The 21,129-nt window shown below is 35.4% G+C and overlaps 1 protein-coding gene across 5 annotated transcripts in view; it reads left to right on the top strand.

Moving 5' to 3' along the window:
• LOC126777850 (solute carrier family 12 member 9) overlaps window positions 1–21,129 on the top strand; it is a 272,805-nt gene that overhangs the window by 9,718 nt on the left and 241,958 nt on the right. For 4 of the 5 annotated variants that reach the window (XM_050501084.1, XM_050501083.1, XM_050501082.1 and 1 more), the window contains 12 exons: window positions 163–278; window positions 691–776; window positions 1,682–1,883; window positions 2,311–2,442; window positions 3,155–3,262; window positions 6,644–6,792; window positions 7,106–7,297; window positions 8,141–8,313; window positions 9,236–9,366; window positions 10,086–10,189; window positions 10,743–10,872; window positions 11,891–17,692. In XM_050501084.1, the coding sequence (XP_050357041.1) occupies window positions 163–278; window positions 691–776; window positions 1,682–1,883; window positions 2,311–2,442; window positions 3,155–3,262; window positions 6,644–6,792; window positions 7,106–7,297; window positions 8,141–8,313; window positions 9,236–9,366; window positions 10,086–10,189; window positions 10,743–10,872; window positions 11,891–11,971 (1,604 nt within the window). In that variant the 3' untranslated portion in view covers window positions 11,972–17,692. Of the gene's footprint in view, window positions 1–162; window positions 279–690; window positions 777–1,681; window positions 1,884–2,310; window positions 2,443–3,154; window positions 3,263–6,643; window positions 6,793–7,105; window positions 7,298–8,140; window positions 8,314–9,235; window positions 9,367–10,085; window positions 10,190–10,742; window positions 10,873–11,890; window positions 17,693–21,129 lie in introns of those variants that run through there. The other variant, XR_007670101.1, reaches the window with a different exon arrangement.

Here is a 21,129-nt window from a genome sequence, read left to right as displayed (position 1 = left end):
AAAAAATATGTAAATCTATGTATATTTTATACTCCTGCTATTGAAATATAGTATATATTAATTTTTTGGTATACCTATATATTATATGTATGTAAAACGAAGTGTATGAATGTCTGTGTATTATATGTGTGTGTTTTTTAATATGAAATATGTTTGTTTAAGGCTTCTTACTCCGTCCAATGGTATCTCGATCCGGCAATCCAGTGGTAGCGGTGATCGCGTCGTGGTTGTTAGTGCAAATCGGCATCATGGCAGACTCCTTGAATACCATTGCTCAGGTACCTCACCCTCATCTTCTCATCATCCTTCAAACTGGAATACAGAGTAACAATCTCTGTTGTTTGTATAATTGTTGAGTGACATCATGGTAGAAGATGATCACTAATTGTCGCCCTGCACTTATACATTCATAGATATATAAGTGCAGGGCGACATAGATAGGTACAATGTTGGTGTCTTCAAATCCAGGGTAAACAGGTTTCTTATAGGCAAGCGTGCTATATCTTAGACCGTGTCGATGCTTAACATCAGGCAAGTCAACGGTCAAACGCTAGCCTATTAATAGTAAAACAAAAAAAAATGTTATTAAACTTGGTTTTGGTTGCATGTTTTTTTTTAAATTTTTAAGTTCTTATTGTATACAATATAATACATATTAGTAAAATACATTTTAATGATATATCTTTCAAGGTGAACTCGGTGCTCTTCATGACAAGTTACTGTGCGATAAACCTCGCCTGTCTCGGCCTAGATCTCGCATCAGCACCAAATTTTAGGTAATAGAATTATTACAATATTGTAACTAAGAAAATAATATATGTAGATTAATGGTCTAATTTCCTTGATGGTGGGTTGTTTAACAATGCTCTGTCTTCTTCTTTTGAATGTCTAATTATTAACGACAGAAAGAGTAAAATCAATTGCTTAATTAATCGAACAGCGATCAATGTTTATAAGGTCGTAAATGATTGGTGATAAAAGTTAGTGACTCCTATCATAGGTAGATTATTTTTTTCTAACTGCCTCGGGTCTGTAACGACTGTCTCGTTGGTCTAGTGGCTTGATGTAAGGCCGCAGACCCGAAGGTCCTGGGTTCAATTCCCAGGTCGGGCCAATAAAAAAGTTATTAGGTTTTTCTGTCAGAAAATTCTCATTAGCAACCCGAAGTCTGGAAGTTGGAAGTGTGTACACTTCCGTGCTTCGGAAAGCACGCCGTTGGTCCTGTGCCTGAACTCTTTCCGCTCGTGTCGGATTGCCGTCCCATCGAATTATGAGAGTAAGGGAATAGAGAGTGCACCTGTGTTCGCGCACACACTTGTGCACTATAATATCTCCTGCGCATTTGGCTAATCTCTCTTGAGATTGGCCGCCGTGGTCGGAATGGGACTGGAGGACATTATTAGGATTATTTTTTCGAAATTAATATATAAAAGAGTTATGATTAGCTACTCAAATAATTTAACTAAAGTAAAGTTAATATTAGATTTTTTAGAATACAATGTTACTTCGATAATATAGTCACATTTTTGAAAAGCGATTATATAAATTCTTTAGTAATTGCTTCAAATGGATAGAAATGCAACTTAGATTAGTCGGACCGTACTGTGCCGTAAATGAGGTCAGTAGATGATGTCGGTACTAGCACTGAGTGACCGAGGGTGTGGTGACGGTGGGGGGGCAGGCCGTCGTTCCGGCAGTTCTCGTGGGCGTCGTCGCTGGCGGGGCTGTTGGGCTGCGCGGCGCTGATCTTCTCCCTGCGGCCGGCCTACGCGTGCGGCGTGGCGCTGGCGTGCTGCTCGCTGGTGGTGGCGCTGCACCTGCTGTCGCCCGCCGCCGCCGACCCCAAGTGGGGCAGTCTCAGCCAGGCGCTCATCTTCCACCAGGTGACCGCCGCAGTTCACTTTACATTCTCTATTCTAGTTTTTAAACGAATACCAATAAAAAAATATTGTGCTGTAATGATCTTTATAAGTGAACAACAAGAGACAGACATTTTACTTCTTCAAAGTTTTTTTTATAAAATCGCTAAGCAAAAGTTCCATATTTTTCTAACTGCCTCATTGCTCTAGGGGATCGCTTGTAAGGGCAGACCCTATGGCCGCTTCCAAATCCCGGGTATCCATTCTTTATATTCATTTTCACTGTGTATGTATATATGACATTTGCATATCGTCTTATGGTTCTTGTGTTGATTTTAACCATTGCGACATCAAAAACTTACCTACAACTTTGCAAATAAATAATTTGAATTTGAATTCTATTCACTTAGACATCATATCAAAATAAATGTAAAGTTTATTTCACTTGCAGGTCCGCAAATATCTGTTGCTGCTGGACCCTCGTCGGGAGCACGTGAAGTTCTGGCGACCTCAGATGCTGTTACTCATCGGTTCTCCGAGGCAAACCGCGCCCCTAATTGACTTCGTTAACGACCAGAAAAAGGCATCTAATTATATTTTTACTTTCAATTATCAAATTTTCCTAAGTTAAACTCAATTCAATATTTACCCTGTAAGAAGTATAAATCCTTACACACACACACACACACACATATATATATATATATCATCATCACCAGCCGAAAGACGTCCACTGCTGGACAAAGGCCTCCCCCAAGGATTTCCACGTTGGACGTGCCCGTGGTGTGCCGTGTGGTGACGGCGACGAATATCACCACCCCATCTCATCCCGTGGGGGGCGTAGAAGTCGACCCGAGGGAATATACACCAGAGAACGGGCAGCAGCGTCTCTCTGAGTACTATGACTAACTTACTGCGATCGCCAACCCGTCTGCCAAGCGTGGCGATTACGGCTTATCCCCTCATGATTCGCGCAACTATATATATATATTTATTTATTTATTTATAAATAGAAGCACTAGCACTTACCACCTTCTTAATTTGAGCCTACTATCCGTTATTCGTAGCCTTTTGATCCGTAAGCAAGAGCTAATTATATCTTCTAATTTAAACTCATAGACAATTCTACTAGCCGTAAGCAAAACGAGTGGTTGATTGAACAGGCCGTTAAATTTTTTACTTATTAGATTACTTAATTATTTTTTGAGAGACTAGTCGTAAAAATAAATTTTAAAATTAACTCATTTATGTTTTGTAGATACCATATTGTTATTATATGTAAGTATTGTATTCAGGGTGGCCTATTTGTCATCGGTCACGTAAGAATTGGTCAATTGGATGGGAGCGGGGACCCTCTGGCCGATGAACAGAAATATTGGTTGAAGCTGATTGACCATCTAAAGGTAAGTGAAAATATCACTCTGTAATTATATACAGTAGCAAAACAATAACTATCCCCTTCATACTCATAAGATTGCCATGCGCGAGAGAGACAGACAGACTTTCATGATACGCATGCGATACGACGACACACCGCGCGTTTATTCACAGACACTACACAAGCGCAACGTGTAAATGTGTTGAACGTGCTAGCTTTATTTAACTGACCTGTAGGGGCTAACTGTGAGTTTGACCGTCTGATGACGTCAGCGTTAGATAATATGTTATTGTATGTGCGTTGTTTATACATCAATTCAAAACTAGCAAATATACTATTTTTTTTAATACGAATTAATTATTCAGTATGATTTCTTACGTCATTTACCATATTAATTATGACCAACGATCATTGTATTGTATAAAAAACATGTCAAAGTCAAACTCAAAAATCTTCATTTAATATAGAAGCGATACACTTGCTTATTGATTGTCATAAATCTACCGCCGGTTCGGAATTAAACAACTCAGACCTGAGAAGAACCGGCGAAAGAAACTCAGCGGGGTTTTTTTTATATCTCAGCCTTTACAATATGTAATATACAACAATAGCCAAATTATATATACCTTTTTTTTATTAGAAATCACCTGGAGGCGATCGTTTTATTCCCAGGGTGCGCAATCATTTAAAAAGTCATCGGATGTGTAATATCCTTTAGCACACAAGCGTTCCTTAACGATTATTTTAAATTTCACAATTGAATATTTTTGAACGCTTTCTGGGATCTTGTTGTAAAAGCGTATACATTGTCCCATAAAAGACTTACTAACCCTGTGTTATCTGGTAATCGAGATTGTAAGTTTATACTTGTTCCTGGTGTTAACAGTATGTACGTCACAATTTCTAGGAAAATCTTTTTATGTTTTTGCGTACATACATAACATTATCAAATACATATTGAGAAGCGACAGTCATTATGTTAATTTCTTTAAATTTACATCTTAGTCAAACTTTTGGGCCCAGTAGTCTTCTGCGGTACAAAAATCGTATTAATTAGGCTGCCCCAGAGTATATCTGTGGAAATAACTAAAATAAACTAATTTTTTTACTGCGAAAGCTGCAGAGCTGAGTCTATTTGCCAATTCATTAATACGAGGGCCCCATTGAAGCTTAGAATCTGTAGTGATACCAAGAAATTCTGTTGCTTCTTCAGCATCTAAAGCTTCCCCATTTAAAAGTACATTCGTTTTCCCGAATTTCACGTTGGGAATTGTGAATTTAATACATTCTGTCTTTTTACTGTTTAACAGTAAATTATTAACACTAAACCAATGTACTATTTCAGAGAGAGCATTGTTCATTCACCTCGTCATATATTGATAAACGTCTTTTTATTTTAAAAATTAAGGAAGTGTCATCAGCAAACATTACTATCTCATGTTTGTTATTTAGTAGATGTGGCAAGTCATTTATATAAATGAGGAAGAGAAATGGATCAAGAATAGATCCTTGAGGGACCCCCATACCAACTGGAGCCCCGGGAGATCTCTTTCCATTTATATTTAACCCTGTGAATCCGATTGCTCAAATAAGAAATTAGGAGGCTGAGTGCTGTGTCTTTAATCCCATAGTGACGTTTTTTAACATCCAATGAATTGAAAGTTCTTATTATATCTTTAACACCCACAGTATTAAAGTTAAAGCAAATGTTACATTTAGTACCATCGTTTTTTTAGTAACGATTCAGCGACGGTAGGAGAGGAATTGAGTGATTTGGTAGTCGAATTTGCAATGTCAGCAAAGAAAATTTCAAAAAGAGTAGCAACATCCCGGTCAGACTTAATTGGCTTATTATCAATGGATAGGTTGAAATCAGGGATGTTATTGTTAACTCTTCCAGTTTCGCAATTAATAATTTTTCCACGTCATTTTTATTTTATTTGGTGCGTCTACGATTTTTTTTTAATGTGCAACGACTTGGCCATTGAATACACTCGTTTAAATAATTTAGAGTAAGCACTAACATGTCTAATGAAAGAAAGGGACCGGTTGTGAGTGCATTATAAAGTTCATACAACATTTGCCTACTCTTATGAATTCCAACAGTCGCCCAATCATTAAATGTGAGAAAACTCCTTGAATTGACTGTCTTTGAAGTAAATATGGCATTGAATTGTTTTTTAATTAATTTGAAAAAATTGTTATAAAACACATTAGAATTTTCATGTAATGTTAAATATGAGAGCTTTGCCATAATATTACTTCTCCATTCGATTCGTATTGAATGGTATAAACGTTTGTTTTAATTCTTTATTATTATTTTTTATTTTTAAATTAAGTGAATTAAATGAGGCCAACTCCATCATGCCAATCCACAATGGTCGGAACTTAAAATATAATATGTTTATGATGTGGTACACAATTAGTAAATATATTATCAATACATGTTGCAGTGGATTCAGTGATTCCAGTTGGCTCTTGGAACAAGTTAACAAGGTTATATGAATTTAATGGAGATTTGAATCTAATACTCGTACTACAGTTTTCTAATAAATTGATGTTGAAATCACCACAAACAAAGATATATTTATTAGAGCAACAGTACATTTTCCATTATTTCAATCATAATCATCGAATAATTCATATAACCCACTGGCAGATCTGTATACGCATACAACAATAACACACTCAAGCTCAGTACAGGCTATTTCATTGTCTGCTCAATAGAAAGGCTCACAACATATTACGTTCTTTAAACTTGATTTTTTTTACTGATGAGTGTTAATGAGAAACCGCGTATTGCTTTATTTCTACTGAACATACTAGCTAACTGGTGACCATCAAAATTAAACATAAATTGGTAGTTTAAGAGCCAATGCTCTGTGATACATAAAATATCAATGTCATTAGTGTTAATGAACAACTCAATTTCTAAGTCTTTTCCTAATATTTCTTGAATGTTTTGGTGCACCAGGTTTACATATTTATTGTTTAAATTATTTAATATTTTTCCATTAATTGTATTTATTTTTATTGGCTTAGTATTTAATAAATTACTATTAGATATAAATAATATTTGAGTCAGAGACCATCCCTATTGTCTTAGAATTTAATTTAAATTATTTGGAACGCATTCCAAACTTTAATATGTCAAATTATTATTACACTGCTCAATAGAAGCAGCGGTCTGGTCAACCAATAGATTGGTTGGTTTAGTAAAAATACAATATGATAGCAGGATTACTATCTGTCTTCTATAAAAGGTTGATAGGTTATACCTATTACTGGTCAAAGTACATCCTTGTAAATAAGTACGCACGCATGAGACATGCATACAAACACACGTACGAGTATGATCGTATGGCCGCACACACGCAAACACAACAAGAGCGCGCTCGGCCCGCAGGTGAAGGCGTTCGTGGAGCTGTGCCTGTCGGACGGCATCCGCAGCGGGGCGGCGCACCTCACGCGCCTGGCGGGGCTCGGCGCCATGAAGCCCGACACCGTGCTGCTGGGCTTCCGGGACTCCGCGCAGCCCTGCGACTTCTTCAGAGAGTAGGCTTTTTGTAGTCGTTCAACAATATCTTACTAACAAATGCTTAACTTACTGAGCGGATAACGCCTGCATTACTCACTGAATTCTTTTAAACGTTTGCAGCATTTTTTTTCATCAAACAGAAAATTTTCTTGCTAAAAAACAAATATATCCTGATGTTATAAAAAACAACTATATTGTTTTTTTAACATCAGGATATCTATATTTTTTTTATCTGCTTACGTTATCTGTTAAAATTTGATTATAAGAAAAAATAAATATAAAACTTAAAAAAACGCGTATCAATATATAATATATATAATTTACCCGCAGCCCAGCCTCCCCCTACAAAACTCAGGATTTCGACCTCGACAATGGACAAGTGATGTTTCCAACTCGGACCGCGTTTTCACCCAGAATGTCTGCCGCGGAGTACGTCAGGATAGTCTCGGATGTGCTCTGTGTGAACAAGAACGTGTGTCTGTGTAGACACTTCCATAATTTGAATATGGCGGCGGTTGAACGGTAAGCCAAAATCAATAACAATACAGAATAACGAAAAATGGAACTAATTAAAAAAGCTAGAGTGACTAAAGATTTTTAACTAAATAAAAAGTTAATATGTAACTTTGATATTTGAGTTATTGTTTTTTCTGTGAAAATATAGTAAAGTGTTAACATTTTGGATGACTATGTACATGACTTCCGAGTATAAACGTATTTCATCTTAGGTTTTTTTATTTAAATAAATTATTATAACGCAAATGTATTTTTTAAACATACCTAACGTTAAATATTAATTTATTATGTCCAGTATTGCGAATTAAATAAAGGACAATGTAGTTACCATTTTATCAATAAATTTCTAAATAACTTAATAAAATACTAGTAAGTAATTTCGATAACCCGTCTCACGGGTGCAGTGGCATCGGTGACTACACGGTCATTGCGTCGATGGACTCGACTAGCGAGTTGTTACGTATATTCGTCATTTATTTTTCGGCATTTGAATTCGTTTTAGTAAATATGCCTTGCAGTCAATGTGTTTGTTTGTATAGTTTGTAACAAAGTTTTTGAAAATTGAATAAAGTTTGTGAATTAAAATAAGAATAACGAATTGCTTATTGGTCGGCTATCGCGTTATCATTTGCCATCAATTAATGAACATTTTGGCTTGAATCAAATTAGTTAGTTTGACTTTGATAAGCGCTTCAGAAACTGGAGGATAATAAACTATTATATAAACATTCTTTTTATATTATCTACTGCACTAACACGAGGGAAACGACAGTTTTTCGTGACTTCGATATTATTGTTCCATTATTAACTTTTTTTTAAAACTCAATAACATTAAACTTTGTGTGTTAGACGGTCTAGTGCGCTGAAGTACATCGACGTGTGGCTGGTGGAGGCGCTGTCACCGTCGCGCGAGGAGCCCTTCACGGTGCGCGCGCTGTTCGCCCTGCAGCTCGCGGCCGTCGTGCGCTCCGCCCGCGGCTGGCAACACCTCGCGCTCCGAGTGCACGTCGTCACCGCACACGGTATGTGACGTAACGCCCCCGCGGTGCGCGCGCCGTTCGCAACACCTCGCGCTCCGAGTGCACGTCGTCACCGCACACGGTATGTGACGTAACGCCCCCGCGGTGCGCGCGCCGTTCGCAACACCTCGCGCTCCGAGTGCACGTCATCACCGCACACGGTATGTGACGTAACGCCCCCGCGGTGCGCGCGCCGTTCGCAACACCTCGCGCTCCGAGTGCACGTCGTCACCGCACACGGTATGTGACGTAACGCCCCCGCGGTGCGCGCGCCGTTCGCAACACCTCGCGCTCCGAGTGCACGTCGTCACCGCACACGGTATGTGACGTAACGCCCCCGCGGTGCGCGCGCCGTTCGCAACACCTCGCGCTCCGAGTGCACGTCGTCACCGCACACGGTATGTGACGTAACGCCCCCGCGGTGCGCGCGCCGTTCGCAACACCTCGCGCTCCGAGTGCACGTCGTCACCGCACACGGTATGTGACGTAACGCCCCCGCGGTGCGCGCGCCGTTCGCAACACCTCGCGCTCCGAGTGCACGTCGTCACCGCACACGGTATGTGACGTAACGCCCCCGCGGTGCGCGCGCCGTTCGCAACACCTCGCGCTCCGAGTGCACGTCGTCACCGCACACGGTATGTGACGTAACGCCCCCGCGGTGCGCGCGCCGTTCGCAACACCTCGCGCTCCGAGTGCACGTCGTCACCGCACACGGTATGTGACGTAACGCCCCCGCGGTGCGCGCGCCGTTCGCAACACCTCGCGCTCCGAGTGCACGTCGTCACCGCACACGGTATGTGACGTAACGCCGCCGCGGTGCGCGCGCTTTACATTAAATGTCATTAACAATGGAAGTACGACATAATGCCAGTTGTAATTTTTGATGCACGTTATTTTATACAATTTTTTTAAATGATTTTCACAGATAACAGTCACACGTTCGGTTCCGAATCGATGACGGAGCCTGGTCTACCGGAGATGTCTCCCGGGCGACCCGTGCAGGAGCGCCTTGACGAGCTGCTCAAGCTGCTCAGGATCAGCGCTTACACACACACCGTAAGTTTTTTGTTTATAAGTTGAATGTTGTTCAAAACATCATTTTATATATCTTTCATAAAAAGTGGTTTTTCTGTATTTTTTTTTATAGAATAGGAAGGCGGTCGAGCATATGGGCCACCTGATGGTAATTGGTCACCAACGCTCTTAGACATTGACATTGTAAGAAATGTCAACCATCGCTTACATATCCAATGCGCCACCAACCTTAGGAACTAAGATTTTATGTCCCTTGTGCCTGTAATTACACTGGCTCACTCACCCTTCAAACCGGAACACAACAATACTAAGTACTGCTGTTTTGCGGTAGAATATCAGATGAGTGGGTGGTACCTACTCAGAGGAGCTTGCACAAAGCTCTACCACCAGTAAAATTTTTACCGATGTGTACGTGTAATGTATAATAGTAACAATGTAGATTTCATATAAAATTGTTACCACAAAAATTAGTCCAAAAAATACTAAACTTAAACAATAAAAACATTTTGCTTTTTCTATTTATGATAAATTTGAATTTGTAAACTTCTAAAAAATATGACAAAATCAAGACATATTTATACACTCGCATCTTTGAGCCAAATTAACAAACTAAACTTATTTTTAAATTATTATACATTTATCTTTAAATACACATTTTAAGTGTTGATTCCTAATTATAATACTACTTGTATGATGCACAACATATAAGAGAATCAGTAAAATTTTAACATAATTTGCAGGTAACTGATTGGCCAAAATTCGATCACGATGTCAACCGTTATTTGGACCCGAACTCGAATGAAAACAGCGTATACCAGCGCGTACCGATGAGCTATTTACAAAGGTCTGTATTTTTTGTTATTATTTTACATATAAGTCACACAGACAAACATTGGTTACCTCCCATCCCCTCCCTGACATTGATTGCCAAAGTCATTTATTAAAACGAATCCAGATGCTGAAAAATGTTTTACGATTAAAATCATTCGCTAGTCGAGTACATCGACGCGATAATCGTGAACGGTCGCCCAATGCCACAGCACCCGTGAGCCGGGCTGTAAAAATTACTTACTTAAGTTTTACTATGTTATTCTGTCATTTAGAAATTTATTAATGCTAGTATTTCATTCATTTATATTTAATAGTTATATGTATTTTTTACACTATAGGCATATACTTCAATTTGAACAGATTGTTTCGAATTTATTATTCATATTAAAAAAAACACAATCACACCTTATGTATATTATTAAGACATCACGACGATAGCGCGATTTAAAACACTATTAACGCGCTCTGTTGGTGAAATATATGAAACATGTATGAATAAATAAATATACAACAAATAAATAATATTGTGACATTAACAGTATGTAAAAAAAATGTTTTTCTAACAGAGTGAACAGAATAATCAAGAGTCGCTGTGAGGAAGGCACGGCGGTGACGTTCGTGCAGTTACCGCAGCCTCCCAAACTGTCCCCCACTCCGACCGAAGCCGATGAGGTTATCTGCGAACAGTATATGAAGGTACCATACTATTTTTTTTTTTTTGAAAAGGTAGGCGGACGATCATTTGGGCCACTTGATGGTAAGTGGTCACCAAACGCCCTTAGAAATTGGCATTGTAAGAAATGTCAACCATCGCTTACATAGCCAATGCGCCACCAACCTTGGGAACTAAGATTTTATGTCCCTTGTGCCTGTAATTACACTGGCTCACTAACACTTCAAACCGGAACACAACAATAACAAGTACTGCTGTTTTGCGGTAGAATATCTGATGAGTGGGTGGTACCTACCCAGACGAGCTTGCACAAAGCCCTGCTACCAGTAAATATTATAGTGTTAGCACTTTATTGATGGCCAGTATCGGTCGTTTAAATATAACTTGTTATAAAATTACATGTTGCCATTAACTGTCATTATTGAAGAGGACAACTGTCATGGTAGCGGTTTTTAAGAAAATTGAGGAGCTAAGAAATCAATTATTTTTGGAATAAGATTATAACGGAGAATAAAAAACATTATATTGTCAACGGTGTCTCATTTCGGACCGGCTTAAAATAGTGATATAACACTAACAAATATATATTTTTAAACTTCGATTTCGTGAATTTTAAGTATTTACGTATATATGCTGTTATAACTTGAAAATTAATTGTAAGTAAATGTCCCACTGCTGGGCTGGGAAGGTTTCCTCCTTTTCTGTACTTCTGATATCGTGCATACACAATATCATGATGATCGGTTGATTAGTTAAGACGTGACAGCGTAGCAAACGCTTCGAATTCGCTTTCGAATGTATACAGTAACAGTTTACAGTAACAGCCTGTAAATGTTCCACTGCTGGGCTAAGGCCTCCTCTCCCTTTTTGAGGAGAAGGTTTAGAGCTTATTCCACGCTTTTCCTTCACCGAAAAGCACGAGATGAATTATGAACAGAAATTAAACACATGAAAATTCAGAGGTGCTTGCCCGGGTTTGAACCCACGTTAATAGAATGTATAGTATTATTTATTATTTTTATTATTAATTTGTATTTCCAGGTCCTGGATGAGTTGACAAAGGATCTCTCTCCGACTATACTCGTCCGTGGATTGAAATCTGTCACGTCAACATCGCTATAAGCATCCGAGAAACCGTCCTCAAAACATCAGCTCCAGACCCCGGGGTATATGTCTGGGTGTAATATGTAAGCATGGGTTAACCAAAAATGATGCCTAAAATGATTTAATTTTAATCTTTTCATCCAATAATTGTCACATATTTCTTATTTATTTATTGCATTACAAAGGAAATGCATCATACCATTAAAAAAATATATAAAATGAAAGTTTGTTCAATTTGATGATGAAAATATTATAAGTAAACTTTAATCAATATTGGATGAAAATTTTAAGTACCAATTTAGTATGTAAGAAGTATGAAATACACCGATAATATTTTTAAATCAGGCTCATCTAAAGCCGGTTACTATATTTAAAAAACCTGCCAGAAGACGCTCTCAAAGAATCGATAATTATTGAAACTAACAATAATTAAATATAATAAGCAGAAAACATAGAGCTATATATGTTTTTTTACTACAATAATATATAGTAATGAGGTTTATACGCGCCACGAAGTAGAGAAGGGCGGGGACAAAGGGTAAGACGGCATACGAGAGCGTCATACCGCTTGCCGACTCGGCAAACGAGTCGGTCTTACCCCCAAGGCGCGTACATAGATTCACATTAAATAAAAACGATTATTTTTTTTATTACGGTTAGTAGAATTATCTAATTGACGCTTGCAATATTTTTTTTTTTTTATTGAAACTGACATCTTGTTATATTGCTTTTTACTATGCGTTATTTGTAGCAAAGTAATAGTAAAGACTTCTAAATTACGCCTCGTAGCCGATTCTACTAGCAATAATGAAAATGAATCGTTTCTTAAATATAGTAACCGTACATTAGAGGTAATACACATAGGCCTTGAATCTGAAGTAGATCAATTATATTTTTATACGGAAAATTATACTGTAGACTAAAAATATAGGCGTAGTTATATCATTTGTTTTATATTATCTGTGGTATAATTTTTGTAATGTAAAAATTTAGTGTTTTTTTTTTTCATTTTGACATTTTACTCAATTTTTGACTGTGATGTTAAGTCTGTACGAAACGGTGCGGTTTTTGTTTTCATGACTCAAATTTTATTGTTTAGTATAAAGTATTATTATTGACATATTATTTAGTAATATTTTATAGTTTAGTCAGTAGTAATTTAGTTAGATGAGTTCGCCTTAAAGGCTTAGCTGTTAGTTATTAAATTTCATGTGATTGTTTTTTGACAGTTATATAAAATATTACATTTTTTTTACTTATATGTACTTTATAATAGAAGGTGAAGGAAAAACATCGTGAGGAATGCATGTGTCTTATTTTATTGACATTCTGCCACATGTGTTCTACCAACCCGCATTGGAGCAGCGTGGTAGAATAAGCTCCAAACCTTCTCCTCAAAAAGAGAGAGGAGGCCTTAGCCCAGCAGTGGGACATTAACAGGATGTTACTGTTACTTTATGAATAAAAAAATATATCGTAAACGTTTTAACACTGCATGTAACGCTGCTGGGCAAGTTTTCCCACCAGGCTGCTCTAATAGGAGGGGGTGTTCGATATACATGTGGCAGAATTCTATATTCATCCAGGAGATGAATTATAATTACAAATTAAACGTAAACATTGAACGGTACTTGATTTAAAATAAACTTCTCTCTCTGAGCCATCCCGGCTCATTAATGATAATTGTAACACGGCTTATGATAATTTATTAAATTTCACTGTATTTCTTTCAAAGCAATCACATTATCATAAAGAATAAAATGACTCGATGACTTTTAATCATTCTCTTTATAATTAATAATAATTTATATTTGAATAGTTAATTTGATACTTCTATTTCATATGATTAAAAAAAAAACAATCTTATGATATAACACTTGTGACAGAATACCGTTAACAGACTAATGATTCACACCAGTGTTGTAGAACTATCGATAGTTCGACTATCGATAGTTGACCTCAAAATGTATTCAGGATATCGATAGTACTATCGAAGTTCGTGTTGTGTCAATACTATCGGTATTATCAATGGTATCGATAGCTCACCATGAGCCATACTATTGATAACAGCAATACTATCGACAGTAATTATAGGTCTCCGTGCACAATACTATCGATAACAGCAGTACTATCGATACTATCGATAGAATTCATTCGGTAGTAAAGATTTAATAAAACTTTAAAACTATCGAAAAATCATTGACTATCGATTGGTTTTAGTTAAAACTAATAAATTTTGCAATACTTTCGTTACTATCGAATTAATTACTATCGATAATATTGCTGTTATAAATAGTATTGATTATGGTGAGTTATCGATACTGTCGATATAACCGATAGTATTCATACGTGACTATAATATCGATACACTATCGATACAATTGCTTACATTTTAACTTTCGATAAACAATCGATTGTCTATCGATAGTGGACTATCGACAAGCAACACTAATGTACACAAATGAAGTAATTATTTTTAAAACTGGTGCGTCCTTATATTTCAAAGCGAAGTTATCCTCCGTTTAAGTCGCTATATGGCATATTTTAGGACTAGACTATGTTTTAATTAGTCAGTCAGAACACTGACTTATTTTATGAAGGTTAAAGTTAGGAAGAAGGAAGTTAATATGAAAGAAATTTCATTAAAAAGAAAAATCTTGGAATTCGTCCATTTAATTAAAATGTATAGGAACTGACAACAATTTTTTAAAACTGTTAAATAGATGTTCATACCAATATATTTGAAGGGTTAAATGAAAAAAAAGTCCGTTTAGGATTTCTATTAACAAGAACTTTTGTCTAAGAAAAACTCGTTAGTAACGTTTCACTTAAAAACGTTACGTGGAGTCTAATACGACCTCGAACTTAGATTACATTCAGTGTACCCAAAATAATGTCACTTTAAAGATATCAAAATTTTAAAGAAATTTATTTTTAAACATTCTTATGATATTTTTTTTATAAATCAATTTATATCCTAATTAAGTATAATCTAGATTAATTAGCCAATGTTTTTTTTCTATGTTATGTAATGTCGCAGTCCAATAAATATATACTATATTAAAAAACGTCTTTTAAAAAGATTTGTATTTTAAATTGAAGTTTTATGTCTTTTTCTAATTCTGTAATTAAATATATATTTTAGTTAAATTGTAATATTTTTATTCAAATACTTTTTTTAAAGATGATTTGTATGGTTAAGCGTTGCTGGTTCTAATATGCATTCCATCGAGAAGAAACGGTAGAAGAAAGTAAATAGAAGGTCCTTAAAATAACTGCACAAGATACCGCCCGCCATTTGTACCTATTTGTCAGATGATATACATAATATTTTTAATAAAGTTAGATTTTTATGTTTTCATGTATCGTATTTATCAATTTGTTAATTTTTATTATTATATTATACAAGCAATTCTAAATATAACTTAAATGTCGAATTTATAATAAAAATTGTAATATTTTTTAAATTGTTAAGTTTCTTATCACGATTGTATGTCGACATCAAAATCTTTTTAATCTGTAATTTCTTAAAAAAAAATATAAATCATTATTCCTTAATTCCAATTCGTATTTTTGATTATCTCATTTTCTTTGCTTTGAACAGAGACTTGTTTTTATTCATTCTTTATTAATTGATGTGTGACATATTTTATAACTTTTGTTGGATTGCGACGTCACATTTATTGTATCTTATGTTGTAGGTAATAAGGTTGATATTTAATTGTAAACATTTATATGCAAGATATGTTGATTGCGTACAATACACCAAATAATAGTAAAAGTAATATCATAGCCTGCAACTGTTCATCTTCCACTTCCATTTTGTCTCTTGTCTCACCTTTACCGCGTTTCCCCCACGAAGTGGAGTCGCAGGGTATGTGTATATCCGGCACACAATAAAAAACCAGCGGTGCCCACTTTGTCTCTTACAGGAGCGTATGGTCCGCTTTTGAATCAAATTCCTAGATAGGTGTCCGATCTCGTCTCGCCTTATCTCGACTCAATTACCATTTGAGTACAAACAAATAATTATTTATAAATTTTGTGACATTTGACTTCGCACTCTACGATAATTTATAAAAATATTTGAGAGCATACTGTAAGAACTCAATAATGTAATAACTCAACGATGTAACTAGTGTAACTCTAGCGATTTGAAGTTTTGAATTTATACCTATAAATTTTTTTTATATTTTTTTGATATAGTTATAGGTAGGCGGACGAGCATATGGATCACCTGATAGTAAGTGTCACTGACGCCAATCGACATTGTCATTGTAAGAAATGTTAGCCATCGCTTTCAAGATATTATGTCCCTTGTGCCTCTAATTACACTGGCTCACTCACCCTTCAAACCGGAAAACAGCAATACCAAGTACTGATGTTTTGCGGTAGAATATCTAATAAGTGGGTGGTACCTACCCAAACGAGCTTGCACGAAGCCCTACCACCAGTTCAACCAAGTAATTAAATTTTAGTACCATAACATTTGATTCCATCGATATTATATGCTTTATGTTATGTTTAACTTTAAACTATTATTCGCTCATATTAATTAAAATTTGTTATAATGCCCCATTTTTATAGTGTAGTGTAGTATATAAGCAGCTGACACATGGTATTGAGGAGCAGTAATAAATTTATCTTCAAACCTTAAACATCTACTTTATTTACCTAGTCCCGTCCTTACATGGCGACCCTGCCATTTAAGGTTCGGTTTCGGGTTCTAACGAAGTGCAGTATAACAATATAATGTCGCTCTGTGTAATATTGGACATTCGTGTATTTAATTGTTCGAACGTTAGTAGCGTCATAATACAAAATGGGCAAAGAACAAAGTAAAGAACAAATTGTGATTGCACAAAATGCCGCAGGAGGCGTGAATTCGGCCGACGTGGAACTAATACACCAAAATCAGAAAGTGACAAATATAATTTTGGGTATTTTTCTTTTACTTTTAATTTTGGGGGCAAAGTTTGCCATATATAAATTATATAAACGCTGCCACATAAACTGGATGCGTCAGGAGATGGCCAGGAGCGCTTTCAGACGTTCGAGGCGTGGACCAGAGACTGGAGAAATAAATCAGGAACGTGTCGTTTAGCCTGGAGACGCATCAATGGATGCTTATAAAAAAAATAGGAGTGTAAAAGTGTGAAAAATATATAAAAGGAGAAGTGAAATAGTGTCATCAGCAAAGGTGTTATGGTATTATAGACAATAGATTTATTCATATTTTATCATTATTTTTAAGTGTATATTTTTAAGCCATTTTTTGTTATTTTTCGGTACTAAATATTATATTATGTTTCTTAAAGTTGTTAGAACAGAAATATTTAGAGGCAAAAAGTTTATATGACGAATATATAAAATATCGTGACGAGTTAAACTTTAATGCATCTAAAGGGTATATAAAAAAGGAATAGATAAATTACTTATTAGTTGCTTGCGAAGAAATTGAATCGTTTTATCAAAAAATTCAAACAACTTGTTTAGTTAGTGACCAAGATTTTAGCACCATGACTGACTTTGACATGAAAACTGCTACTTCTCTTCTACCTATTATGACAGGAGATGAAGAAGTTACTAAAAAATTAATAGATTGTATCGAATTCTATAGCCAAACCATTAGGAAAGAACATGAACAGTTACTTATTTCTTTTGTCCTTAAAACTCGTTTAACTAAAAATGCCAAATTACGTTTGTTATCTAACTATGAATCTTCCACAGAACTTATTGCCGACATGAATGAATCGTGTGTTATATTTCCCAGAGAATTGTGTGAAGGTGTATTTATCGCTGGAAGTATCTGTCAACCGAAAGAGGGAAAAATATTTATTCAAATTTTAAATACTCGCGAAACAGAAATTAATCTTAGTTATTTTAGGCCTGAAATTGATTTATTATCGAATTATAATATTTGTTCGTTTAACAAAGAAAATTTGGACGGAAAAAGAGTTCGGAAATTATTATCATTAATTAAATTGAATCATTTGAACAAAGAAGAAAGCATTAGTATACAAAGTATTTGTGCGAAATATGCTGACGTATTTTTCTTGCCAGGAGACAAGTTAGGTACGTGTAATCTTTACGAACAAAATATACAACTAAAAGCTAATACGAATCCGGTCTATACTAAACAATATAGATTACCGTTTTCTCAACGTGATGAAATAGAAAAACAAGTTCAAAAAATGTTGGCCAATGATATTATCGAACCCGCTAACAGCGAATGGTCTAGCCCAGTACTATTAGTACCTAAAAAATCAGAAGATAATAATAAAAGCTGGCGTTTAGTGATAGATTTTCGGAAATTAAATGATTGTATAATGCATGACAAATTTCCCCTTCCGAATATAAGTGATATATTAGACTCACTTTCAGGAGCTATTTATTTTTCTCAATTAGATTTAACACAAGCTTATTATCAAACGAAGCTAAATGCTGACAGTAGGAAATATACCGCATTCACAACACCGTCTGGCCAGTATCAAATGACCCGTATGCCTATGGGTTTGAAAACCAGTCCTGGTTCATTTTCACGCTTAATGACAGTAGCAATGTCGGGACTTAATTACGATAAATGTTTTGTATATTTGGATAATTTAATTTGTTTCGGAAGAAATTTAGATAGTCATAATAAAAATTTGTTAGATATTTTAACAAGGTTTAGAAAAGTTAATTTAAAATTAAATCCTGATAAGTGCGATTTTCTTCGAAAAGAAATTTTATACCTCGGACACGTGGTATCAGCGGACGGCATTAAACCAGATCCAGAAAAAATTAAGGCGTTAATTAATTATCCGGTTCCTAAAAACGTAGACGAGCTCAAACGATTTGTAGCCTTTGCGAACTATTATCGAAAGTTTATTCCGAATTTCGCCCAAATCTCTATTCCATTAAATGATTTATGTCGTAAAAATGTAATATTTAATTGGGATAAAAACTGTCAAAAATCATTTAGTACTTTAAAAGAAATGTTAACGAGCCCTCCAATATTACAATATCCTATTTTCGATTATAATAACACATTTATACTACAGACAGACGCCTCAGGGTATGCAATAGGTTCGATTTTATGTAATGCTGATCGTAGACCAATAGCTTACGCCAGTCGTAGTTTAAATAAAGCTGAACGTAGGTATCCAACGATTGAGAAAGAGCTTTTAGCGATTGTTTGGTCTGTTAAATATTTTAGACCGTATCTCTATGGACGAAAGTTCATTATAGAAACGGATCATAGACCCTTAATATTTTTATACAATATGACAGATCCTTCCAGTAGATTGTTAAAATTTCGGCTAATACTTGAAGAGTATGATTTTAAGGTTACTTATGTGAAAGGGTGTGATAATGTAGCTGCAGATGCATTGTCACGCATAGAAATTAGTAGTGAAGAATTAAAGGCGATGAATGATCATATTATGTCAGTACTTACAAGGGCACAAAAGAAGAAGCTTGATGAAAAACCTTGTAATTCTACTTCGGTTTCTAATATTTCTACTGACGATTGGACTGATCACCCAAGAGTTGTAGAGATGTTAAAACTACCGAAGTATTACACGGAGTTGGTATTTGTGAATGAAGAAGAATGGAGAAAGTTTAAAAAATGCGTATCATTAGAGCGTGGTGATTATGCATACTCGTCGTCAAATCGTACAATTTTTGTGAAACTGTTTACCCAATCCCAGTGTACACGAGCTGTCTCTGTGAGGGAAATGGAATCATTTTGTATCGATTTAAAAATAAATACGTTATATGTAATAAAAGATGAGAATAATTTTCAAATAATTAAAGAGCTAGCTCAGGTTATTAATAAAATGCGTAAGTGGTCCGGACCCCGTTTATGCGTAATTAAAGGAGTTACAAAAATTATAGACGACGATACGAAAAGAGTTATATTAAACGATTATCATATCCTGCCCACTAGCGGACACGCAGGAATAAGACGTATGTTAAATAACATTCGTAAAAAATATTTTTGGCCAGGATTAGAGCATGATGTTAAGCTTTTTGTAAAAAAATGTAGTAAATGTCAACGTTATAAATATTTAAATACCATAAAAGAACCTATGACCATAACGGACTGTGGAAATTCAGCTTTTGATAAGATTTATTTAGATTTGGTAGGTCCATTGACAAGAGATAATAATTATAATTACATTTTAACGCTCCAATGCGACCTCACCAAATATGTCGAGGCATATCCGATAGCAGGTAAGGATGCGCGCACAGTAGCTACAACTCTAGTAAATAATTTTATACTTAGATATGGCATCCCTCGGCAGATCGTGACCGATAGAGGAACTGAATTTATAAATTCTACAATGGAAGAGGTTTGTAAAATTTTAAATATAAGTCAATTACAGTCTACAGCCTTCCACCATCAGACCTTAGGATCACTTGAAAATAGTCATAAACATTTAACATTTTATTTAAGAATGCAAGTTAACAGTCATAGTCAGGAATGGAGTTCATGGATTCCTTACTGGTGTTTTTCGTATAACACTTCTGTACACTCGAGTACAAAATTTACTCCATACGAATTAGTGTTTGGCAAACAATGTAACTTACCAAGTAATCTTAGGTCGACAATAGATCCAATTTACAATTTTGATGATTATGCAATAGAACTAAAATACCGGTTACAAAAGTCACAAAATGATGCTAAAACAAACCTCATAAATTGTAAAACTTTAAGAAAAATAAAATATGATAGAAGTATAAACCCAGTGGAGTATAAACAAGGAGACTTAGTATTGATTAAAAATGAAAATATTAGCAAACATGATCCATTATATTTAGGTCCATATACAGTTGTTAAAGATTTATCACCGAATGTTGTAATTTTAGTCAATGGTAAAGAAAAAACTGTTCATAAAAATAGGACAAGACTTTATGTTGAATGATCATTAAACATATTGTTTATTAAGACTTGTGATTATGACTGTACCTATTATGATATTTGATATTAAATTTCAGCACTGCATTATTATACCTTTGTTTACATATTTGTTTTATTTTGTTTAATTATTATTATATTCAATTTTATTTTACTTTTTCATATTGTATTTTGATAAAAAAAATGTTAATGTATCCAACATTTTTTTTTTGTTTGGTAGGGCATGTAGTGTAGTATATAAGCAGCTGACACATGGTATTGAGGAGCAGTAATA

The sequence above is a fragment of the Nymphalis io genome, chromosome 24 (assembly GCF_905147045.1).
Source record: "Nymphalis io chromosome 24, ilAglIoxx1.1, whole genome shotgun sequence".
Classification (NCBI taxonomy): domain Eukaryota; kingdom Metazoa; phylum Arthropoda; class Insecta; order Lepidoptera; family Nymphalidae; genus Nymphalis; species Nymphalis io.
This window is presented reverse-complemented; position numbering and strand designations above follow the sequence as displayed.